The sequence below is a fragment of the Odontesthes bonariensis genome, chromosome 5, assembly GCF_027942865.1.
Source record: "Odontesthes bonariensis isolate fOdoBon6 chromosome 5, fOdoBon6.hap1, whole genome shotgun sequence".
NCBI lineage: Eukaryota > Metazoa > Chordata > Actinopteri > Atheriniformes > Atherinopsidae > Odontesthes > Odontesthes bonariensis.
Window position 1 is genome coordinate 40,059,967 of NC_134510.1, and position 21,731 is coordinate 40,081,697.

Consider the following 21,731-nt stretch of genomic DNA (forward strand, 5'->3'; position numbering starts at 1 on the left):
GAGCGGCTGAATCCTTCAGGTGGGAAGTCCTCTGATCGTCTCTGCTTCTGTTGTGCTCAAGTCTTTGTTCTTGTGTTCAGGTGCAGTGGAGTCCGACCGAGGACGAAATAAAGCGGTGTGAGAGTAAAGGGAAGAATCCGACGGTAAGCCACCTCCTGGTGAAACACGTTTCCATGGAAACGTACCACAAATGTCACAGGTTTCTCCAGAAACATTTTGATTAACCTTGTAGCACCCAAGCACGTGAATAATCATTGAAAAAAATCATTTTGGCTCTTCTTGCATCTTTTTGGGTGGGAATAAACCAATATTTTTGGAATTTTTGGAATTGGGCTATTTTTGATCATTTTAGGCCATGATGTATATTTGCAGCTGTGGGCTTTCCTGATTCATTTAGTTCACAAAACCAAGTCATTCTCTGCAGATCGTTTGGCAGAAAAGGTATAGTGAAAGTTCACCAGTAACTGCTGCTACCACAATAAAATGTATATAATAAACCTTTATAGAACATTCTTAATAGAAAGTGTGGAACGCAACCATCATAAACTTTCCATTCAACAACAAACCAAACAGATTTCACAGATCTTTGTTGTGAAAAAGGGAAGCACATATAAAATGCAAGAAATGTAAAGTAAATAAAAATGTAATGTAAAAAAATATTACACATGAATGTAAATTAAAAAAATTAAATAATGTAATGTAAATAAATAATGTAAATAAAAATATAATGTAAATAAATAATGTAAATAAAAATATAATGTAAATAAATAATGTAAATAAAAATATAATGTAAATAAATAATGTAAATAAAAATATAATGTAAATAAATAATGTAAATAAATAAAAAGCTTGTTGCATATCTGCATCTGTGGGTGCTACGAGGTTAAAGCGGTAAAAGAGCTCCAGCTCTGAAACACTCTCCCCATGTTCACCCAGACTAACAGAAGTCACATGTTTCACTTTCTGTCCGTCCTCAGGTCGACTGTCCAAACTTCGTCCACGTGCTGCAGCCACTAAACTCCACCCACCTCTACGCCTGTGGCAGCTACGCCTACAGCCCCCATGACGCCTACATCGTAGGTCCTCACAGAATCTGAATGTCGTGAATTTGTGGTGATTCTACATGTTGTTGATAATTCTGTTTGTGTCCTTCAGGATGTTGAAAATCTCTCCGTGGTCCATCAAGATGGAGCGAGAGGTCGCTGTCCGTTCAGCCCCTTCCAGAGGACCACTGCCGTCACCAACAGTCAGTTAATAAAACTCACTGAAGACATTTAAAGGGGATGTATTATGTGAAATATATTATATTCTTCCTGTTCCTGGGAGCATACATCAGGGCATATCAGACGCCCTGATGTATGCTCCCAGGAACAGGAAGGAGTTTTACACCTCAGACGCCCTGATATATGCTCCCAGGAACAGGAAGCAGGAGTTTTACACCTCAGACGCCCTGATATATGCTCCCAGGAACAGGAAGAAGGAGTTTTACACCTCAGACGCCCTGATATATGCTCCCAGGAACAGGAAGGAGTTTTACACCTCAGACGCCCTGATATATGCTCCCAGGAACAGGAAGCAGGAGTTTTACACCTCAGACGCCCTGATATATGCTCCCAGGAACAGGAAGAAGGAGTTTTACACCTCAGACGCCCTGATATATGCTCCCAGGAACAGGAAGAAGGAGTTTTACACCTCAGACGCCCTGATATATGCTCCCATGAACAGGAATGAGTTTTACACCTCAGACGCCCTGATATATGCTCCCAGGAACAGGAAGAAGGAGTTTTACACCTCAGACGCCCTGATATATGCTCCCAGGAACAGGAAGAAGGAGTTTTACACTTCAGACGCCCTGATATATGCTCCCAGGAACAGGAAGAAGGAGTTTTACACCTCAGACGCCCTGATATATGCTCCCAGGAACAGGAAGAAGGAGTTTTACACTTCAGATGCCCTGATATATGCTCCCAGGAACAGGAAGAAGGAGTTTTACACCTCAGACGCCCTGATATATGCTCCCAGGAACAGGAAGAAGGAGTTTTACACCTCAGACGCCCAGATATATGCTCCCAGGAACAGGAAGAAGGAGTTTTACACTTCAGACGCCCTGATATATGCTCCCAGGAACAGGAAGAAGGAGTTTTACACCTCAGACGCCCTGTTATATGCTCCCAGGAACAGGAAGAAGGAGTTTTACACCTCAGACGCCCTGATATATGCTCCCAGGAACAGGAAGAAGGAGTTATACACCTCAGACGCCCTGATATATGCTCCCAGGAACATGAAGAAGGAGTTAAACACCTCAGACGCCCTGATATATGCTCCCAGGAACAGGAAGCAGGAGTTTTACACCTCAGACGCCCTGATATATGCTCCCAGGAACAGGAAGAAGGAGTTTTACACCTCAGACGCCCTGATATATGCTCCCAGGAACAGGAAGAAGGAGTTTTACGCCTCAGACGCCCTGATATATGCTCCCAGGAACAGGAAGAAGGAGTTAAACACTTCAGATGCCCTGATATATGCTCCCAGGAACAGGAAGAAGGAGTTTTACACAATATGTCCCTTTTTAGCCTGGCAGTTTCTATATAATATTGCTGTAAGAGGCTCTGTGCACCAAAACCTTTAATAAAACATGTAATATTAGATTGAATGACACCAAAGGAAACAGGCTGATGTTCATAAATGAATATTGTGTTCAGTTTTTCAGTTTCTGATCCTTAAAACTGGTTGAAGTATAACGTGTGTTGACGCTTGTATCTACATTTTTGTTGTGTGTCAGACGGGGAGCTTTTTACCGCCACAACCACCGACTTCAGAGGAGTCGAGCCACAGATTTCTCGATTCTTCAGCAAAGGTGGACGTCCGGACGTCAGCCTGGAGTCTTCTGCGAGCCTGCTGGAGGGTAAGTGAACAAGTTTAAAAGCTTGTTGTTTCAGACTGAACATGCAGAGAATGCGTTGTGGTGAGGCACAGACAGAAAAAGGGGAAGAGAAAATAAAGGTGTCAGAAAGAGAGAATTCCACAGAAACAAGAGAAAACATTAAGAATTAATGATTTAACTGCCAGATTAAATATGAACCCACGTACAAAGTTAAATGTTTGGATCTATAATAGGGCTGAGCAATTCTATCGATACTGCGATATATATCTATATGTTGTTTTCTGATAAAGTATACATTTTTTTAGGGCTGGGCAACGATTAAAATGTTTAATCAAATTAATCACATGATTTCCCTGATTAATCACGATTAATCGCATTTGTACGCAGAATCCAAAAATGAATCCAAAAGTAGCGTATAGCTTTTAGCATTTAGCTTTATTTTAAATGTGCTGCCATATGAATGAAAGTGCCATAACATTTGTTGTGCAAACACACTTTTAACATCAGCATCTTTCTGTAGTTTTTATGTAGAAGCCTCGCTCCACTGTCTGTTTCCTTGAATGACTTGCTGCTATCAGTTGTGTGTTTTGCCTTTAAGTGATATTTTAGACTGGAACTACTACGCTGAGAAGACAATTCAACTTGGCTGTGTTTACAGATGACTTTGGTTCTGTCGACTCCGCCGTCTGGAAGAACTTTAACATGAAAATGGCCGAGTAAAAGTTCCGTACCCTTCTCCATGTTTGGTGGATCCGCCGATTACTTTCTTTTCCTGTTCCACAGCAGACAGCAGCAGACTTTTACAGAATAAAAGCCTGTGAGCAACAGACTTTTACAGAATAAAAGCCTGTGAGCAACAGACTTTTACAAAATAAAAGCCTGTGAGCAACAGACTTTTACAGAATAAAAGCCTGTGAGAAACAGACTTTTACAAAGTAAAAGCCTGCGAGCAACAGACTTTTACAAAAATAAAATAAATAATAAAACAGGGGGGGTCTGTGGCGTAGTGGGCTGAGCAGGCGCCCCATGTACAGAGGCTACAGTCCTCGCTGCAGCTGGCCCCGGTTCCAGTCCCGCATCGCACGGCCCTGTGCTGCGTGTTGTTCCCCCTCTCTCTGCCCCCTGCTTCCTGTCTCTCTGAACTTTCCATTAAAGGCACAAAATCCCCCCAAATTGTTTTTTTTTAATTAAAAAATTAAAAATAAAAATAGATAAATAAAACCTGCATTAATGCGCGATAAAATATTTATCGGCGTTAAATAATTAACGAGTTAACTCGCCCAGCCCTAATTTTTTTATGAATGGCAAATAATATAAAAAATAAATGTTATATCCACTTCTTGTCGTTTATCTTTCTGTTCTAACAACAATACAGAGAAAATGTGAATTTTTCAGTCATATGTAGGAATGGGATTAATCAGAATTAATTCACAGCAACCCTGTGATTAATTAGATTAAAATTTTTAATCGTTTGACAGCCCTAATGTTCAAACCAATGGGTTAGAATAGAGTCCATAAATCTGCACCCGTTGCACCAAACCTGTCTTTTTTCAGCATTATGTTTTAGATCCAGTGAAACATTTCAGAGGAATTACAGAGAGCTTTAACAGCATGACTCCCAGACTGAAGTCAGTTCTTCTGGAGTTTAATCTGAATCCATGGAGGGTTCACAGAGGAAAGGATGTGACTCAGCCAATGCTTCGAAATGGGCCAGAAGTGCTTAAATATTTCATAATGCTGTCAGAAAACCGTCTAATGTACGTTCAACACTTCCTGCTTTCAATGACTCATTTCCTCTTTGTTTCAGGTCCTCTGAGCTGCACTTTTAGAATCCGATGATTGTGAATTTAATCACCACAAACGATTCCAAGTTAACTAGGGCAACGGTTCAAATGTTTAATCTAATTAATCACATGATTTCCCTGATTAATCACGATTAATCTCATTTATTCGCAAAATCCAAAAATGAATCCAAAAGTAGTGTATAGCCTTTAGCATTTAGCTTTATTTTAAATGTGCTGCCATATGAATGAAAGTGCCATAACATTTGTTGTGCAAACACACTTTTAATTATGATTACTTTCTTTTCTGATTCCGCAGCAGACAGCAACAGACTTTTACAAAATAAAAGCCTGTGAGCAGCAGACTTTTACAGAATAAAAGCCTGTGAGCAACAGACTTTTACAAAATAAAAGCCTGTGAGCAACAGACTTTTACAAAATAAAAGCCTGTGAGCAACAGACTTTTACAAAATAAAAGCCTGTGAGCAACAGACTTTTACAATAATAAAAGCCTGTGAGCAACAGACTTTAACAAAATAAAAGCCTGTGAGAAACAGACTTTTACAAAATAAAAGCCTGTGAGCAACAGACTTTAACAAAATAAAAGCCTGTGAGCAACAGACTTTTACAAAATAAAAGCCTGAGAGCAACAGACTTTTACAAAATAAAAGCCTGTGAGCAACAGACTTTTACAAAATAAAAGCCTGTGAGCAAGACTTTTACAAAATAAAAGCCTGTGAGCAACAGACTTTTACAAAATAAAAGCCTGTAAGCAACAGACTTTAACAAAATAAAAGCCTGTGAGCAACAGACTTTAACAAAATAAAAGCCTGTGAGCAACAGACTTTTACAAAAATAAAAGCCTGTGAGCAACAGACTTTTACAATAATAAAAGCCTGTGAGCAACAGACTTGTACAAAATAAAAGCCTGTGAGCAACAGACTTTTACAAAATAAAAGCCTGAGAGCAACAGACCTTTATAAAATAAAAGCCTGTGAGCAACAGCCTTTTACAAAATAAAAGCCTGTGAGCGACAGACTTTTACAATAATGAAATAAATAATAAAACCTGCATTAATGCGCGATAAAGTATTTTTCAGCGTTAATTAACGAGTTAACGCGATGATAACGAGTTAACTCACCCAGCCCTAAAGTTAACACGTTACAGCCTGAGAAAACTCTGCATTATCACCCGATTTTCTCCCATTTCTGTGATTTAGCTCTCAGCTCATTTCCCCGTGTTCAGACCACGCAGCACGGCGCCCTAATTCCCTCTTCTGTCATCACTTCCTGTATTTCAGATCCAACTTTTGTTAGTTCATCTTTGGACCCAGAACAGCAGAAACTCTACTTCTTCTTCAGCGAAGATGGGAAAGAGTTCAGCTTTGTGGATAACCTGAAAATCAGCCGGGTGGCTCAAGTCTGCAAGGTGCCGGAAAACACAGAGAGGTGATGCTTTGCACCACGTTGACCTGAAAACGGTGAGATTAAAGCCGTGTTGTTTTCAAAGGACGATGTTGGAGGTCAGAGGACTCTGCAGAAGAAGTGGACGTCTTTTGCCAAAGCCCCTCTGCTCTGTAAGAGCCACAAAAGGCTTCCCTTCAACATCCTGCAGGACGTGTTCACCCTCCCGCCACCAGAGGGCAGCAGCGCCTCGGACATGCTGTTCTACGGCGTCTTCACCTCTCAGTGGTAGGAAAACACGATGGCTGTGTTCGAAACCGCATACTACATACTACATACTGCATACTGCATACTACATACTGCATACTGCATACTACATACTACATACTGCATACTGCATACTACATACTGCATACTGCATACTACATACTACATACTGCATACTACATACTGCATACTACATACTGCATACTACATACTACATACTGCATACTACATACTTCATACTGCTGCATACTGCATACTACATACTACATACTGCATACTACATACTGCATACTACTTACTACATACTGCATACTACATACTGCATACTGCATACTTCATACTGCATACTACATACTGCATACTGCATACTACATACTGCATACTGCATACTACATACTGCATACTACATACTGCATACGACATACTGCATACTGCATACTACATACTACTTACTGCATACTGCATACTACATACTGCATACTGCATACTACATACTGCATACTACATACTGCATACGACATACTGCATACTGCATACTACATACTGCATACTTATCGATCAGACAGTATGCAGAGCGTTTACCCACAATGCATTTCGCTCCTACCCGAGCCAAAATCAGCCGGCCTGAAGCTGATTTCTCTTAAGCTCTAAACTCTGTAAACTTTAGCAACATTTGAAACATTTTCAGGTGAGAAAGTAGTCGTTTAGATCCCCAACGTGTTGAAAACCTGACAAAATACCGGCTGTTTACAATTTTGTTCCAACGAATTCAGCGCTACTAAAGCTAGCCGCAGTGAGCTAACGCACTTCCTGTTATTTTCACAAAATAAAATACCCGTTGCCTTTTATCATAGGGAAAGCCATTACCATACAATTGGTGCTTTTGTTTTGAAAACAGGAAGTGAACCTACCCTCATTGTAGCTAGCTTGAAACTGCCGTTTTGACAGGAAATGACGATCAGCGACGTCACGTTACGTTGCATCTTGGGTAGTTTGAGTATGAGTAGTAACCTCATGATGCATACCCAACAAAAATGTCCCTTTTCAGAAATTAAGGAGTTTTTTTTTCAAATCAGGCATAACAAAAAAAAATAAAAAATCCCTAAAAATCATTGTTGCTAATCATTGACATATCCCAGACCATAATTATCCCTACTCAATAATTCCACTTTGCATCCCATATTTTGAAAATACTGGCACCTAAAGGCTTAAAATTTGGGCTAAAAAGTTCAAATTGGCATCTAAAGGGTTCATTTTTTTGAAAATAATTGAAACTTGGTGGTTATGATCAGAACTGAAGTGGAATAAAAGATTTATGAAAAAAAGTGGAAAGAAATATTAATAAGCCTATCCCAGCTGTCATTGGGCGAGACGCGCGGGACACCTGGACAGATTGAGAGTCACCAGTTAACTTAAGATGCATGTTTTTGGGCGGTGGGAGGAAGCCGGAGAACCCGGAGAGAACCCACGCATACACGGGGAGAAGATGCCGGGATTAGAACCAGAAACCTTCTGCTGTGAGGCCTCGAATGAACTAATTAACTAACTTAATTCAATTATCTAATATACATCGTTTTGTTCATAATAAGTATTTTTCTATTCTATTTTAGTCGTTGTTGGATTGGATGCTGATTTATAGAGGACGTATGGCGAAAGACAAGAAATGAAAGTTAAATATTTATATTTATTTAAATATTTACGAGGAAATGAAAAGAAAGTACGACATAAAGGAACGACAGAGCAGCTACATACATGCAACATAAGAAGTCGGTAAGTTCGTGTTGGAAGTTGGAACTCCTGAAGACGCAGTTATTCTACAGCTGAGACAGCAGTGTACCCGATGATGCTGAAGCTAAACTTCCCCTTCATCTCCACACTGATACATTCAATAGGACAGTCATCAATGCTCTGTGTGGTTGTGTTTTCATTAAAGTTAATAATCAATATGAATAATATATATAATTCCTAATGAGTACCAGGTCCTGTTAGCAGTTTGTTTTTAGTGATCTGAGAACAAAAACAGGAAATAAACGTTTAAAACGGATGGTAGTTGCTGTTGTTGGTATGTTTTACCATGAAGCTGAGGAGGAAGCAGCAGAACCGAGTCAAAAACATCAAAGCCAACTTATAAATACTTTAACTCTATGAATCCAGCTCGTATTTGAAGGTTCAACACCTACATTACCTCCTAAAATCATTCAGACGTAAAAAAAAAAACTGGAACAAATTTTTCTCCTCTGCCATCTTTCCTCCTACTGGAGTGCAGATGAAGTCACCTCCAGATGCATCCTGGGTAAAATGGGCGGGGCTAGAACAGTGTTGAACCAACCAACACTTCCACCTTCAGCCTGGTAGCTAACCGGGTCGGTTAAACTAAGCCCGGCTTTACAAATGTTCCTCGTAAGGCTTTGAAGTCTGTTTATAAGACAGATGGAATTGTTTTTCAGAGGGCAGCTGGTTTTAAAACCAAATATGTGTTTCAGGTCCAGACGTCCAGAGTCTGCAGTGTGCGTGTTCAGGCTTCAGGACATCAGGTCGGTGTTCGACGGGACCTTTAAGACCTTGGACATGGAAAGCCTCCAGTGGAGTCCGATCGTGGAAAAACACTCCCACTTAGGAAAGGTGAGGGCCGATCTGAAACATGTATGTCCTAATATATGCTCCCAAGAACAGAGAAATGTGGATTTTTCCATAATATTTAACCTTTAAAGCATGAAATGTGGAGATACGGTGTTCCTCAGGGTTTCACACTGGGCCCATATTAGTTTTTTTTTTTTTTTTTATATATAATATGAAACATATATGTCCTGCTGACTTCAGACGTCCTAATATATGCTCCCAAGAACAGAGAAATGTGGATTTTTCCATAATATTTAATCTTTAAAGCATGAAGTGTGGAGATACGGTGTCCGTCAGGGTTTCATACTGGGCCCATATTAGTTCTGGCTGTTTTTATAATATGAAACAACTCGGTGATGAAATGTTATTGTGTGGCTCTCCCTCCATCTTCCCCGACAGTGTGGACTCAATAGTTATTCCGATTCGGTTCTAATGGATGTGAAGAAGAGTTTTCTGACCAGCAGGAGCGTGACGCCGCTCAGAGACGAGCCAGTTGTCGTTACTTCTGAGCAGCAGTACAGCCGCGTGGCCGTGATGAGGACGCTGGCGGCCAATGGCAGACAGTATACGCTCCTGTTTCTTCTTACAGGTGGGAAGCTTGACATCTCCTTTAGAAAGAAACGTCTCCTTTACACTGGAGATGGAAAGCCTGAAACATCTTCTTAGTGTCTTGTTAATTTATTTTTAAATAGGGCTGAGCAATTTTATCGATACCGTGGAAACCGCTTATAGTGATCACGTTGGTCCAGAGCCAATTTGAACACTATAAGCGGTGGATTACTAAAACCGAATTTGTATTACAGTACAGGTATTTCACTTATTTTTTTATGCAGAATATCATCTAAATGCCATTTGTATCGTTTTTCAATGAGAAAAATGAAATGAAACGGATAGCTTCAGCATTTACTGAATTTTATTATCATGCAAGTTTAATTACAGTACAGCGCAGTCCGCCGTCGTTTTCTTTCTCCGTCGTTAGCATTGACCGTCTCTCGTTGCTTAATTAGACTACACAAGGTAGCCTGAGGAATGCCAAGCTTCGCCGCAGCATCTCGTTGGCTCGTTTTTGGTAATTTGTCATACGCCTCGAGGAGACTAGATTTTTCATTCAGAGAAAATCACTTCCTTTTTCCAGCCATGATTCGCGTGCTTGCTGCCCGGTGTCAACTCGTTACGTTAGCTAGCGAGGCAGAAGCAGACGTCCAGAAAGGAATCAAGGGTAAAAAAAATAAAATAAAATAGCTACACGTAGTTTTAAAATTATTTTTTCACATGTTTACATTCATAAAATGGCCAAAAATGAACATTGATTAATATAAACAAATTATTTAAACAGCATTTGTATAGAAATGATTCCGTCCCAAGCCTTTTGATCTATATAAGCGGTTGATTACTATATCCGTGACCACTATAAGCGGTTTCCACTGTACTGCGATATATATCGATATTTTGTTTCCAGATAAAGTATCGATTTTTCGGCCGTAAGTATCGATTTTTAAAAAAAATGTAAAAAAAATTTGAAGCAAACTTTATTGAAAAGTCAGACGTTACAATTAGTGAAAACATAGAACATTAATATGATATAATACAATACCAGGGGGTCACATTATACAAAACAGTGATAAATTAGTTTATAAAAATGTTTTAAAGTGCACAGCTCTCACGTTTGTGAAATGCTTGTTCAGCGGTTGTCCTTCCGGGTCAAAGGTTGGACCACCCGTCCAATCAGAGACGATTCATGTCATATCACACTGTCCCTTTACTTTTCCAGAAAATGATGTAAGTGTATCGTATCGTATCGAATCGTATTGAATCGTGAGATTAGTGTATCACTGCAGCCCTGTTTTAAAACATGTTCACCATCTCTCCGATTTCCAGAATCCGGGTTCCTCCACAAGGTGGTTCTGCTCGATCAGGGTCCAAAAGTCATTGAGGAAATTCAGGTGTTCACACAGCCTCAGCTGATGAAAAGCATGGTGCTCTCTTCCTCCAAGGTAACCCCCAGATTGCACCTCTCATGGTTCCGTCCGACTCTCTTTAGCCGGTTCAGATTAATGGGTCATAAAGGGGCTTGAGCTGAAGAGCCTTTTCATTTAAATCCCACGTGTTGAAGCAGGAAAACATCTTAAACATGTGGGGCACGTGTCAGTGTAGCTACCTTTTCCCTGAGTTACTCACAGTCCTAAAGTTAAGGCGGCGAATATCTAAATCTGACACTTTGGCTGTGTTCGAAACCGCATACTTCATACTACATACTGCATACTGCTAACCTGCATACTTCATACTACATACTGCATACTGCTAACCTGCATACTTCATACTACATACTGCATACTGCTAACCTGCATACTTCATACTACATACTGCATACTGCATACTACATAATACATAATACATGCTACATACTGCATACTACATACTGCATACTACATACTACATACTGCATACTGCTAACCTGCATACTACATACTGCATACTACATACTACATACTGCATACTGCTAACCTGCATACTACATACTGCATACTGCATACTACATAATACATAATACATGCTACATACTGCATACTACATACTGCATACTACATACTACATACTGCATACTGCTAACCTGCATACTACATACTGCATACTACATACTACATAATACATAATACATGCTACATACTAAATACTGCATACTGCATACCACATACTGCATACTACATACTACATACTGCATACTACATACTACATACTGCATACTGCATACTACATACTGCATACTACATACTGCATACTGCATACTACATAATACATGCTACATACTACATACTGCATACTACATACTACATACTGCATACTACATACTACATACTGCATACTGCATACTGCATACTACATACTGCATACTACATACTACATAATACATAATACATACTACATACTACATACTGCATACTACATACTGCATACTGCATACTACATACTGCATACTGCATACTACATACTACATACTACATAATACATAATACATACTGCATACTACATACTGCATACTGCATACTACATACTGCATACTGCTAACCTGCATACTTCATACTACATACTGCATACTACATAATACATAATACATAATACATGCTACATACTACATACTACATACTACATACTTCATACTACATACTGCATACTGCTAACCTGCATACTTCATACTACATACTGCATACTGCATACTACATAATACATAATACATGCTACATACTACATACTACATACTTCATACTACATACTGCATACTGCATACTGCATACTACATACTGCATACTGCTAACCTGCATACTTCATACTACATACTGCATACTGCATACTACATAATACATAATACATGCTACATACTACATACTACATACTTCATACTACATACTGCATACTGCATACTGCATACTACATACTGCATACTGCTAACCTGCATACTTCATACTACATACTGCATACTGCATACTACATAATACATAATACATGCTACATACTACATACTGCATACTACATAATACATAATACATGCTACATACTACATACTTCATACTACATACTTCATACTACATACTACATACTACATAATACATAATACATGCTACATACTACATACTGCATACTGCATACTACATACTGCATACTTCATACTACATACTGCATACTACATAATACATAATACATGCTACATACTCCATACTTCATACTACATACTACATACTACATACTACATAATACATGCTACATACTACATACTACATTCTGCATACTGCATACTACATACTACATACTGCATACTACATAATACATAATACATGCTACATACTCCATACTTCATACTACATACTACATACTACATACTACATAATACATACTACATAATACATAATACATGCTACATACTACATACTGCATACTACATAATACATAATACATGCTACATACTACATACTACATACTGCATACTTCATACTACATACTGCATACTACATAATACATAATACATGCTACATACTCCATACTTCATACTACATACTACATACTACATACTACATAATACATGCTACATACTCCATACTTCATACTACATACTACATACTACATACTACATAATACATACTACATAATACATGCTACATACTACATACTGCATACTGCTAACCTGCATACTTCATACTACATACTACATACTACATAATACATGCTACATACTACATACTACATACTGCATACTGCATACTGCATACTACATACTGCATACTACATACTACATACTGCATACTGCTAACCTGCATACTTCATACTACATACTGCATACTACATAATACATAATACATGCTACATACTACATACTACATACTGCATACTGCATACTGCATACTACATACTACATACTGCATACTACATACTACATACTGCATACTGCTAACCTGCATACTTCATACTACATACTACATACTACATACTACATAATACATGCTACATACTACATACTACATACTGCATACTGCATACTGCATACTACATACTGCATACTGCATACTACATACTGCATACTGATCGATCAGACAGTATGCAGAGCGTTTACCCACAATGCATTTCGCTCCTGCCCGAGCCGAAATCAGCCGGCCTGAAGCTGATTTCTCTTAAGCTCTAAACTCTGTAAACTTTAGCAACATTTTAGCAACGGTTTGGAAAACAGCCATTGAGTAATTCCCACTGAGGAAATAAGACAAGAATCTGTCAGGGAACAAAGGAAGCTTAAAACTACATGAACTGAGGGAGATGCTGACTAACAGGCGGGCAACAAAGTCGGACCTGAGAATAAAACACGGCAAGGTAAGCTGAGCGAGATGAAACAGGAAGTGAAGCCGACCGAGGCGCGGAGCGGGTGTGACCCGCCTGCAGGATTTAAGGTTTGATGGGGTCCAGCTCTCAGCGTGGTTCTGGTTCTGGTTCTGCAGGGCGTGCTGTACGTGGGAACGTCTGCGGGCGTGACGGCCGTACCTGTGGCCCGGTGCTCCGTCTACAGAAGCTGCAGCCAGTGTGTTCTGGCCACAGATCCTCTGTGCGGGTGGAGCCGGACCGGGAAGGCCTGCACGGCTCTGGGTGGAGGCCATCAGGACATGTGAGTGGAGCTTCACCTTGGTTTATTTTCCTGAGTGCGTGGGATTTATACAGAAGCCCGGAGCAGACGTGGTACGTATAAACTTTTTTTTTATGGTTCTGTTTACCGCTGGTTTTCGAGGCCACTTTACCTCCCCAGTCCGCCCCTGTTTATATGTGTTTATATGTATTTCTGGCAAAGGTTTTTACCCATTTTTACCCCCTTTCATTGAAAACTGAATAAAGTCGCCTATGAATCAAACATGTGGAGCGTTTGTGAAAATGCACAAAGCAAATCCCGCTGGTGTGACGAGCATATCGTTTTCTCCAGATAACGAGTTATTTATCTCGTTATCTCGAGAAAACGGCACCTCTGGTGCATCATTCGGTAACCATGGAGACGGCCTGGTCCCCTCAGCTGGTCACTGATGAAGTCGACTACATCAGCTGGATCACTGAGGTGTAAACGCCTGCTGAGCTGCAGTCCAGCCGGCCGTCTCCTTAAATGATATGAAAGTTATCTGTACAGGGCAAACAAACTGCGAACACATAAACACATATAAACAGGGGCGGGGAGAAAAAGCGGCCTCGAAAACCATCTGAAATTAACTCGTTATCTCGAGAAAACCATCAGAAAAAAGTTTATACGTACCACGTCCGCTCTGGGCTTCCGTAGCTTCCTGTCGGATCAGCAGCAGCGGCGTTTATCACCTGTGGAGGAGCCGTCTGCCCTGAGCGCCGACTGACAGGCTTTTTCTTTTCAGAGTTCAAACTCTGGAGAACAACGACGTGGAGGCCGAATGTCGGGGGGAAAACGAGGCCCCTGAGGTCACAGGTAACTCCTGACCAGAGACGATCAGCCTGCTGCAGAGTCTGTCTGATCGGTTTCCCTGAGTAAAACCCTTCCTGCCTTTATTTATCTACATTAGTATAATTTTGTTTGTTTTATTCTATGTTTATCTGTTTATTTATTTTTATTTATTTTTATTTTTTTATTTATATATTTTTTTATTCAATTTTATTTATTTATTTTTATTTATTTTTAATTTATTTTTATTTTTTTTAATTTTTTTTAATTTTTAATTTTTCTATTTTATTTATTTTTATTTTTTTTATTATTATTATTGCCAGATGGGGATATAATGTTCATGTTTAAATCAATGAAAAATCATAATAAAAATATGTTTAAAAAGAAAAAAAAACTTCCTGCCTGCAGGCGTCCCGGCCCGTGTGAATCAGGCGGTGCACCTTCCGTGTCTGAAGCCATCCAATCTGGCCACGCTCAGCTGGACCTCCCCTCAGTTCGGCGGTCTGCCGGAGAAACTCTTCCTCCGCTCGGCCGACGGCGGCCTCCGCTTCTTCGCCTCCGCCGACACCTTCGGGAGCTACAGCTGCACGGCGCGGGAAGGCGGCTACGAGCAGGTGGTGGCGAGCTACCACGTCCGGCAGGCCGCCCCGCCGCGCTCCTGGAGCCCCTTACCGAAGTCTGCCGAGAGGCCCGAGCCGGTGAAGCCTGAGGAACCGACACCTGCCGGGATACGGAACCCCGAGGACGCCGAGGACCTCAAGGATTCCGAGGACGCTTCGGAGTCACAGGACTCCGAGGAAGAAATAATAACCGCTAACGAGGATTTTGACCTGAAAAACAAATTCCCCGACTCAGAAGAACACGTGATTGGATCCAAAGGTGACGCATTCATAACGAAAACTGACTTTGGGGGGAAGGTTTCTGGACCGCCGAAGGACGGCGACCCGGACGTCATCCCGACCTCCAGGAGAGACGGCCTCTCCGGGCCCAAGCCCAACGAGCCCAACGACGCTCGGCGGCAGCGGAGCTACCACAGCGAGCTGGTGGTGGTGTCCTTCCTGCTGGCGGCCTGCGTCTGCGCCCTGGCGCTCGGGTCGCTCCACGTGTGGAGACGGGGGAAGCCGGGCCTCGGACCGGAGGACGGCAGCAAAACGCACACATCCGTGGAGATTTGCTCCCTGAGCAGTCCGGAGGACGCCGAGCTGAAGGTCGTCCAGTGAAGGTCGTCCAGTGAAGGTCGTCCAGCCAGCGGCGTCGAACAGGGGGAAAGTCAGACTGATTCACAGGGTCCAGCCTACAGGGGGGCCCGAAGGGAAATTTTCTTCTTCTTTCGTTTTTAAAAAATAATTTTTAAAATAATGTCAATATATGTTGGTAATTTATAAAAATCCAATGTTCTCTGGAAATATATCTGTTGAAATGTATATCCCAGCCTGCAAATAGGCTATAATCTATCAGACACCCCCATTATCAGTGCGCATTGGTTTAGTCCGCCCTCTGGCGGACTTTTGATTGTACATGCGCCATAAATTTCACTCCCTTCATTATTAGGCATTAAACGCAGCAGCCGGCACATGAAAGATGTCATCCAAAAGAAAAAATCAGGCTTTCAGGAAAGAAAAGAAAGGCAAGAGAGAAAAAATGAAGGAAAGCAACTGCTGACTGATTTCTTTCCCCAGAAAGGTGAGCCCTAATGTCAAAATTACAGCCCACAGTAACTGATTATCCCATTTTCATTCCGTTGGATACCACTGTGACAGCAGCCGAAGTCAAATAATTAATTTTGTTGGCTACCACATAATTGTGATATAGAAGCCATATTTGTCTTGAATGTATTTATTTTCATAATAACTATTGGCCTATACAAGTGTCCCAAAAGCCTAACATAGGGTCGATGTTGGTTCAGATATGCAGGTAGTGGTTGTAGTGGTGCTACACCCCTGCGTACAGCTCAGCTCCGCAGGTCACGTCCAATCAGATTACCCCGACGCCTTGAACCTCTTCCAGGCCTTAGAAGAAGAACCGAGGGCTTCGGCCCGTGTTCAGAGTTTAAAAAGATGCCAATAAATGCTGAAACGTCCTCTCGTTTCCTGCTCAGGACCTGCAGATGTTAGTTTTCTGATCTTTGGACTGAAAGTTGTTTCACATTCAGCACTTTGAAAGTTTGGCTGAATGTTTAACCTAAATGTTTCTTCTGTTTTATTATCGAGCCACAAAAAGCTTTGAGCTGAACGGCTTTAAAGAGATAAAACATCAGAAGGAGTTTGTTTGTCTGGTCGGATCCCAGCAGAGATGCTTCGTCTCAGCTTCAGTTACAGAAAGAAGAAGAATTTCTGCTGGGTTCTCTGCTCCTGGAGCATCGTTTTAATCCGACTCATTAAAGGGACAGTTCGCCTCTTCTGACATGAAGCTGTATGACATCCAGGGCTCTAAATTAACTTTTTTGATCACCAGCCAATGTCGCTAGTAAGTTTCTGAAGTTACCAGCCAATCAGAATTTCCACCAGCCACATATTTTTCCGTGCAAAAAAGACAGATGAGAGCCACTGAATTCATTTGATTAATTTATTAACTAAAGCTTTAAATAAATTTTACAGTGAAATTGGGAATGTATATCCAATTAAAATAATTACAATAATTAAACTTATGTACATACAAAACTTATTCTAACATTTCATTACTCCTCAACCCTCACAGACTATTCAGGGTCACATTTTTTGTACATAAAAAAATTAAAAAATAACTTTAAAACTGATTCATAGTCATGTGAACCCTGAATCTACAAAAATGGAAATATTTAACAACTTTCTAACTATGTTTTAGTGCAGATAATGCACAAAATTAAACACAAAACTATGTGCAGAGACTAGTTATGAGGGGGATACTGTGAAATGCTTAAACATCGTCCGAGCTCTCTGAACTGTCTTCGGACCCATCTAACTCAGTTCCATTTTTCCCTTTTCTCACAAAGTGTGGCCGGCGTGTTTTGCGAGGTTCAATATCATCCCCCCCCCCTCCTTTGGCAGACATATCTTTTCTCTTCACGGCCGGCTGTCCCAACCATCGCCACATTTTGTTCGTGTTTGCGTCTGTATTTGTATTTGTACCGCCGTCTATCGTATTTCCAAACCAAGAGTGAGCCACGCCCAGTCCCCTCGTACGGCAGCCTCAGCTGATGCGTTCCCATAGAAACTGCGCTCGCATAGACTGTATATAATAATTAAAATAAAATAATAGATGGTAAAGTTCCTCATTTATCATCGGCCAAGCCGGCTAGTGAGTTTTTTTTAATACACGCTAAAAATAACTTTCACCCGCATTTGGCAGGTTGGCGGGTGTTAATTTAGAGCCCTGGTGACATCCCATATTAACAACATCATTTATGAACATACGAAGGGAGAGAAAATAGGGCCAAGAGATTTTGAGGTCTGACTTTTTCCTGGAGAACCATTCTGTGATGCAAATGTATTACTCTGTTGAACGCATATTGTTTTGAGAAGCAAAACGCTTTATGTTTTAAACCCCAGCCAACTAGCCGGACTACCTTCATCAACACCAAAATGAGGCTGGAACTCTGCTCACAGGACGCAGCAGGGGGTAAGAAGATGTTCAGAAATGATGTTGCTGATATGGGATGTTACACAGCTTCATGTCAAAAGAGGCGAACTATCCCTTTAAAGAGGCGAACTGTCCCTTTAAAGAAGCGAACTGTCCCTTTAAAGAAGCGAACTGTCCCTTTAAAGAAGCGAACTGTCCCTTTAAAGAAGCGAACTCTCCCTTTAAAGAAGCAAACTGTCCCTTTAAAGAGGCGAACTGTCCCTTTAAAGAGGCGAACTGTCCCTTTAAAGAGGCGAACTGTCCCTTTAAAGAGGCGAACTGTCCCTTTAAAGAGGCGTACTGTCCCTTTAAAGAAGCGAACTGTCCCTTTAAAGAGGCGAACTGTCCCTTTAAAGAGACGAACTGTCCCTTTAAAGAGGCGAACTGTCCCTTTAAAGAGGCGAACTGTCCCTTTAAAGAGGCGAACAGTCCCTTTAAAGAGGCGAACTGTCCCTTTAAAGAGGCGAACTGTCCCTTTAAAGAAGCGAACTGTCCCTTTAAAGAGGCGAACTGTCCCTTTAAAGAGGCGAACTGTCCCTTTAAAGGGGAGAACTGTCCCTTTAAAGAGGCTAACTGTCCCTTTAAAGAGGCAAACTGTCCCTTTAAAGAGGCGAACTGTCCCTTTAAAGAGGCGAACTGTCCCTTTAAAGAAGCGAACTGTCCCTTTAAAGAGGCGAACTGTCCCTTTAAAGAGGCGAACTGTCCCTTTAAAGGGGAGAACTGTCCCTTTAAAGAGGCTAACTGTCCCTTTAAAGAGGCGAACTGTCCCTTTAAAGAGGCGAACTGTCCCTTTAAAGAGGCGAACTGTCCCTTTAAAGAGGCGAACTGTCCCTTTAAAGAGGCTAACTGTCCCTTTAAAGAGGCGTACTGTCCCTTTAAGCTGCTCCGGAGTTAGAAAAACAGAAGGCAGGTTTACAGATTCCCCGACTTTCATTTAATGAGCGATTCATCCTCCAGCATCATGATGTCATCCAAATCAGCCCAAATAATTTAATTATTCCGTCTTTATTTCTCATCTTCTTCTTATTAGTAGATATAATATATATTTTTCTTGTCTTTTTTCTTAAAAAAGGTGAAATTCTCCTTTTTTTTTCCGTTCTGTGAACATTTTGTACTGGTGCACATGTTTGTTTTTGCTTTGCAGCTGATATTTTTATTATTTTTATGTTTTTTTTTTGTGTCTCAGGGAACATTTAGTTTGAATGTAATTTTATTTTTTTGATGAAGGTATTTTCTGAATGTTACATTTTTAAAAATCGGGCACTGAATGAGCGCTGGAATGATTCTCAGTGGAAGTTAATGTGTATAAACAGGATGTGATGTCAATAAACATCTTTACAGACCCGTTTCTGTCGTTAATAATGTGTTAAATGTGTCAAATTAAAACCCTTTTTAAGGCACTATATGCTGCCATCTGCTGGTGAAGAACACATATCCTTCCGCAGGAGCTTACTTTGATCTCCTAATGTTAAAGTAACCGGATATAAATGTATTAAAGGTGGTATAGATCATCATCAGCTGTCTCTGTTCATTAAGATTTTTACCCTTTTTGTCATATTCCGACAGGTTTTTAGTCAAATATAGAACTTTATTATCTTTCTGGGTCAAATATTTGTTTTACAGGTGTGTTACCTGCGTCTCAATAAACTCATTAAAATAAACCACGCTTCCTCGTGCTGCCTTCAGAAGCGGTCGGAATGCTAAGTCTTAAGCATCTGGATGTCAAATCTAACCACAGATATCAGGATGTAGAATAAATCTGGCAGATTTCTTTCATCTGAAGATGTTTTTTATGGGCTGTAGAAGAAAAAACACCAAACACAGCTGGAAACATTGCTGAAAAACTATAAACGTTTATTAATTTGTTTTTAACTCGACTTTCACACAATGAAACGACCATTTTAGTCTGATTTATAATCAATTAAAGTGAATATTTAACATTTTCATTCATTTAAAAACTTATATTATCTTTTATTTCCTCTTTCGTTTATTCATTCTTTTACATTAATCGTTTTTTTAAATGTATTTATTCCAGTTTCACAAGAAAAAGTAACTCGTTTAATCTATCTTCCAAGTTTACGGGTTTTATTGGGGTCAGTGAGGGCACCTCTCATTGATCATTGACAGATTGGACAGAAAAGTTCGATAAGCTTCAGATCGCAAAGCTTTCTCCTGAAAACAGCAGGTAAACCTTTCCATTACTGCCGCATTATTAATATTTATGTGTTTTAAAGACATTTTATTCTCTCAGTTTCTGGTTTTCTACGCAGAAAAAGTTTATTTTTGACTGTGTGAGTTTATATTTTATTTCAGGGACGTGACATGAGGCCGATTTTTAGTTATTTTTTAAATTATTCTTTGTTATAAAAACACGTTTTTATCAAAGTACCGACAGCTAACATCAGAAAAATAAAGGATATGTCTCCATGAACACTGTTCATGTTACATAAAATCTCAAAACCAGACTCCCTTATAAAAGCGGTAAATTTAATATTCGTGTTGATGGGAGGACAACATCACCCCCCCTGGAACAGCAACTTTTAACTTTTGTGAATCAGAAATGTTTCCTGATAAAATCGGGATATTTTTCTTGGATTTATCATGAAAAATGAGCATTTGCTGGTTAATCTGCACACATTTTTACCACAAATACCCTCTTAACTTCCTAGAAGCAGGAACCTGTTTGCAGCTTTGTTGTTAAATAGAAGAAAAGTTTCTGTTGGGAACCAGGAGTTTACAGTGCAGACATAAGATATTAGATTCTATTTTTCTTCCATTAGAACTTAAAACACAGTGTTTGATTTAAAACACTGATCCTGAAGCTCGTCCTGTGGCTGGAGGTTTTGTTTTATCACTTTATCGCATGTTGTAAAGGGAAATTAAATGTTTACACTGTCGTGAACTCCTCACCGGATACGGAACTGACCAGATGTTGCAGCTGTGTAAAGATTCTATAAAACAATGGGAAGGACTACGACCTCTGGGGAATAATGTAGAATCAGCCGGTTTATTTAGTAGAAATGGCATTTTAGCTTGTTTACCTTGGTAAAGGACCAGAGGAGATGGCAGGTAAAGGACCAGAGGAGATGGCAGGTAAAGGACCAGGGGAGATGGCAGGTAAAGGACCAGGGGAGATGGCAGGTAAAGGACCAGGGGAGACGGCAGGTAAAGGACCAGAGGAGATGGCAGGTAAAGGACCAGAGGAGATGGCAGGTAAAGGACCAGAGGAGATGGCAGGTAAAGGACCAGGG

The 21,731-nt window shown here is 40.4% G+C and overlaps 1 protein-coding gene across 1 annotated transcript in view; it reads left to right on the forward strand.

Moving 5' to 3' along the window:
• Positions 1–19,827, forward strand: part of LOC142380482 (semaphorin-4B-like) — a 32,452-nt gene extending 12,625 nt beyond the window's left edge. Inside the window, exons 3-14 of the mRNA XM_075466376.1 lie at positions 81–143; positions 978–1,076; positions 1,156–1,246; positions 2,783–2,905; positions 5,966–6,093; positions 6,175–6,356; positions 8,819–8,957; positions 9,354–9,543; positions 10,833–10,948; positions 13,934–14,097; positions 14,840–14,910; positions 15,292–19,827. Coding sequence (XP_075322491.1) covers positions 81–143; positions 978–1,076; positions 1,156–1,246; positions 2,783–2,905; positions 5,966–6,093; positions 6,175–6,356; positions 8,819–8,957; positions 9,354–9,543; positions 10,833–10,948; positions 13,934–14,097; positions 14,840–14,910; positions 15,292–16,103 — 2,178 coding nt within the window. The 3' untranslated portion in view covers positions 16,104–19,827. The remainder of the gene's footprint in view (positions 1–80; positions 144–977; positions 1,077–1,155; positions 1,247–2,782; positions 2,906–5,965; positions 6,094–6,174; positions 6,357–8,818; positions 8,958–9,353; positions 9,544–10,832; positions 10,949–13,933; positions 14,098–14,839; positions 14,911–15,291) is intronic.
• The last annotated feature ends 1,904 nt before the right edge of the window (positions 19,828–21,731 follow it).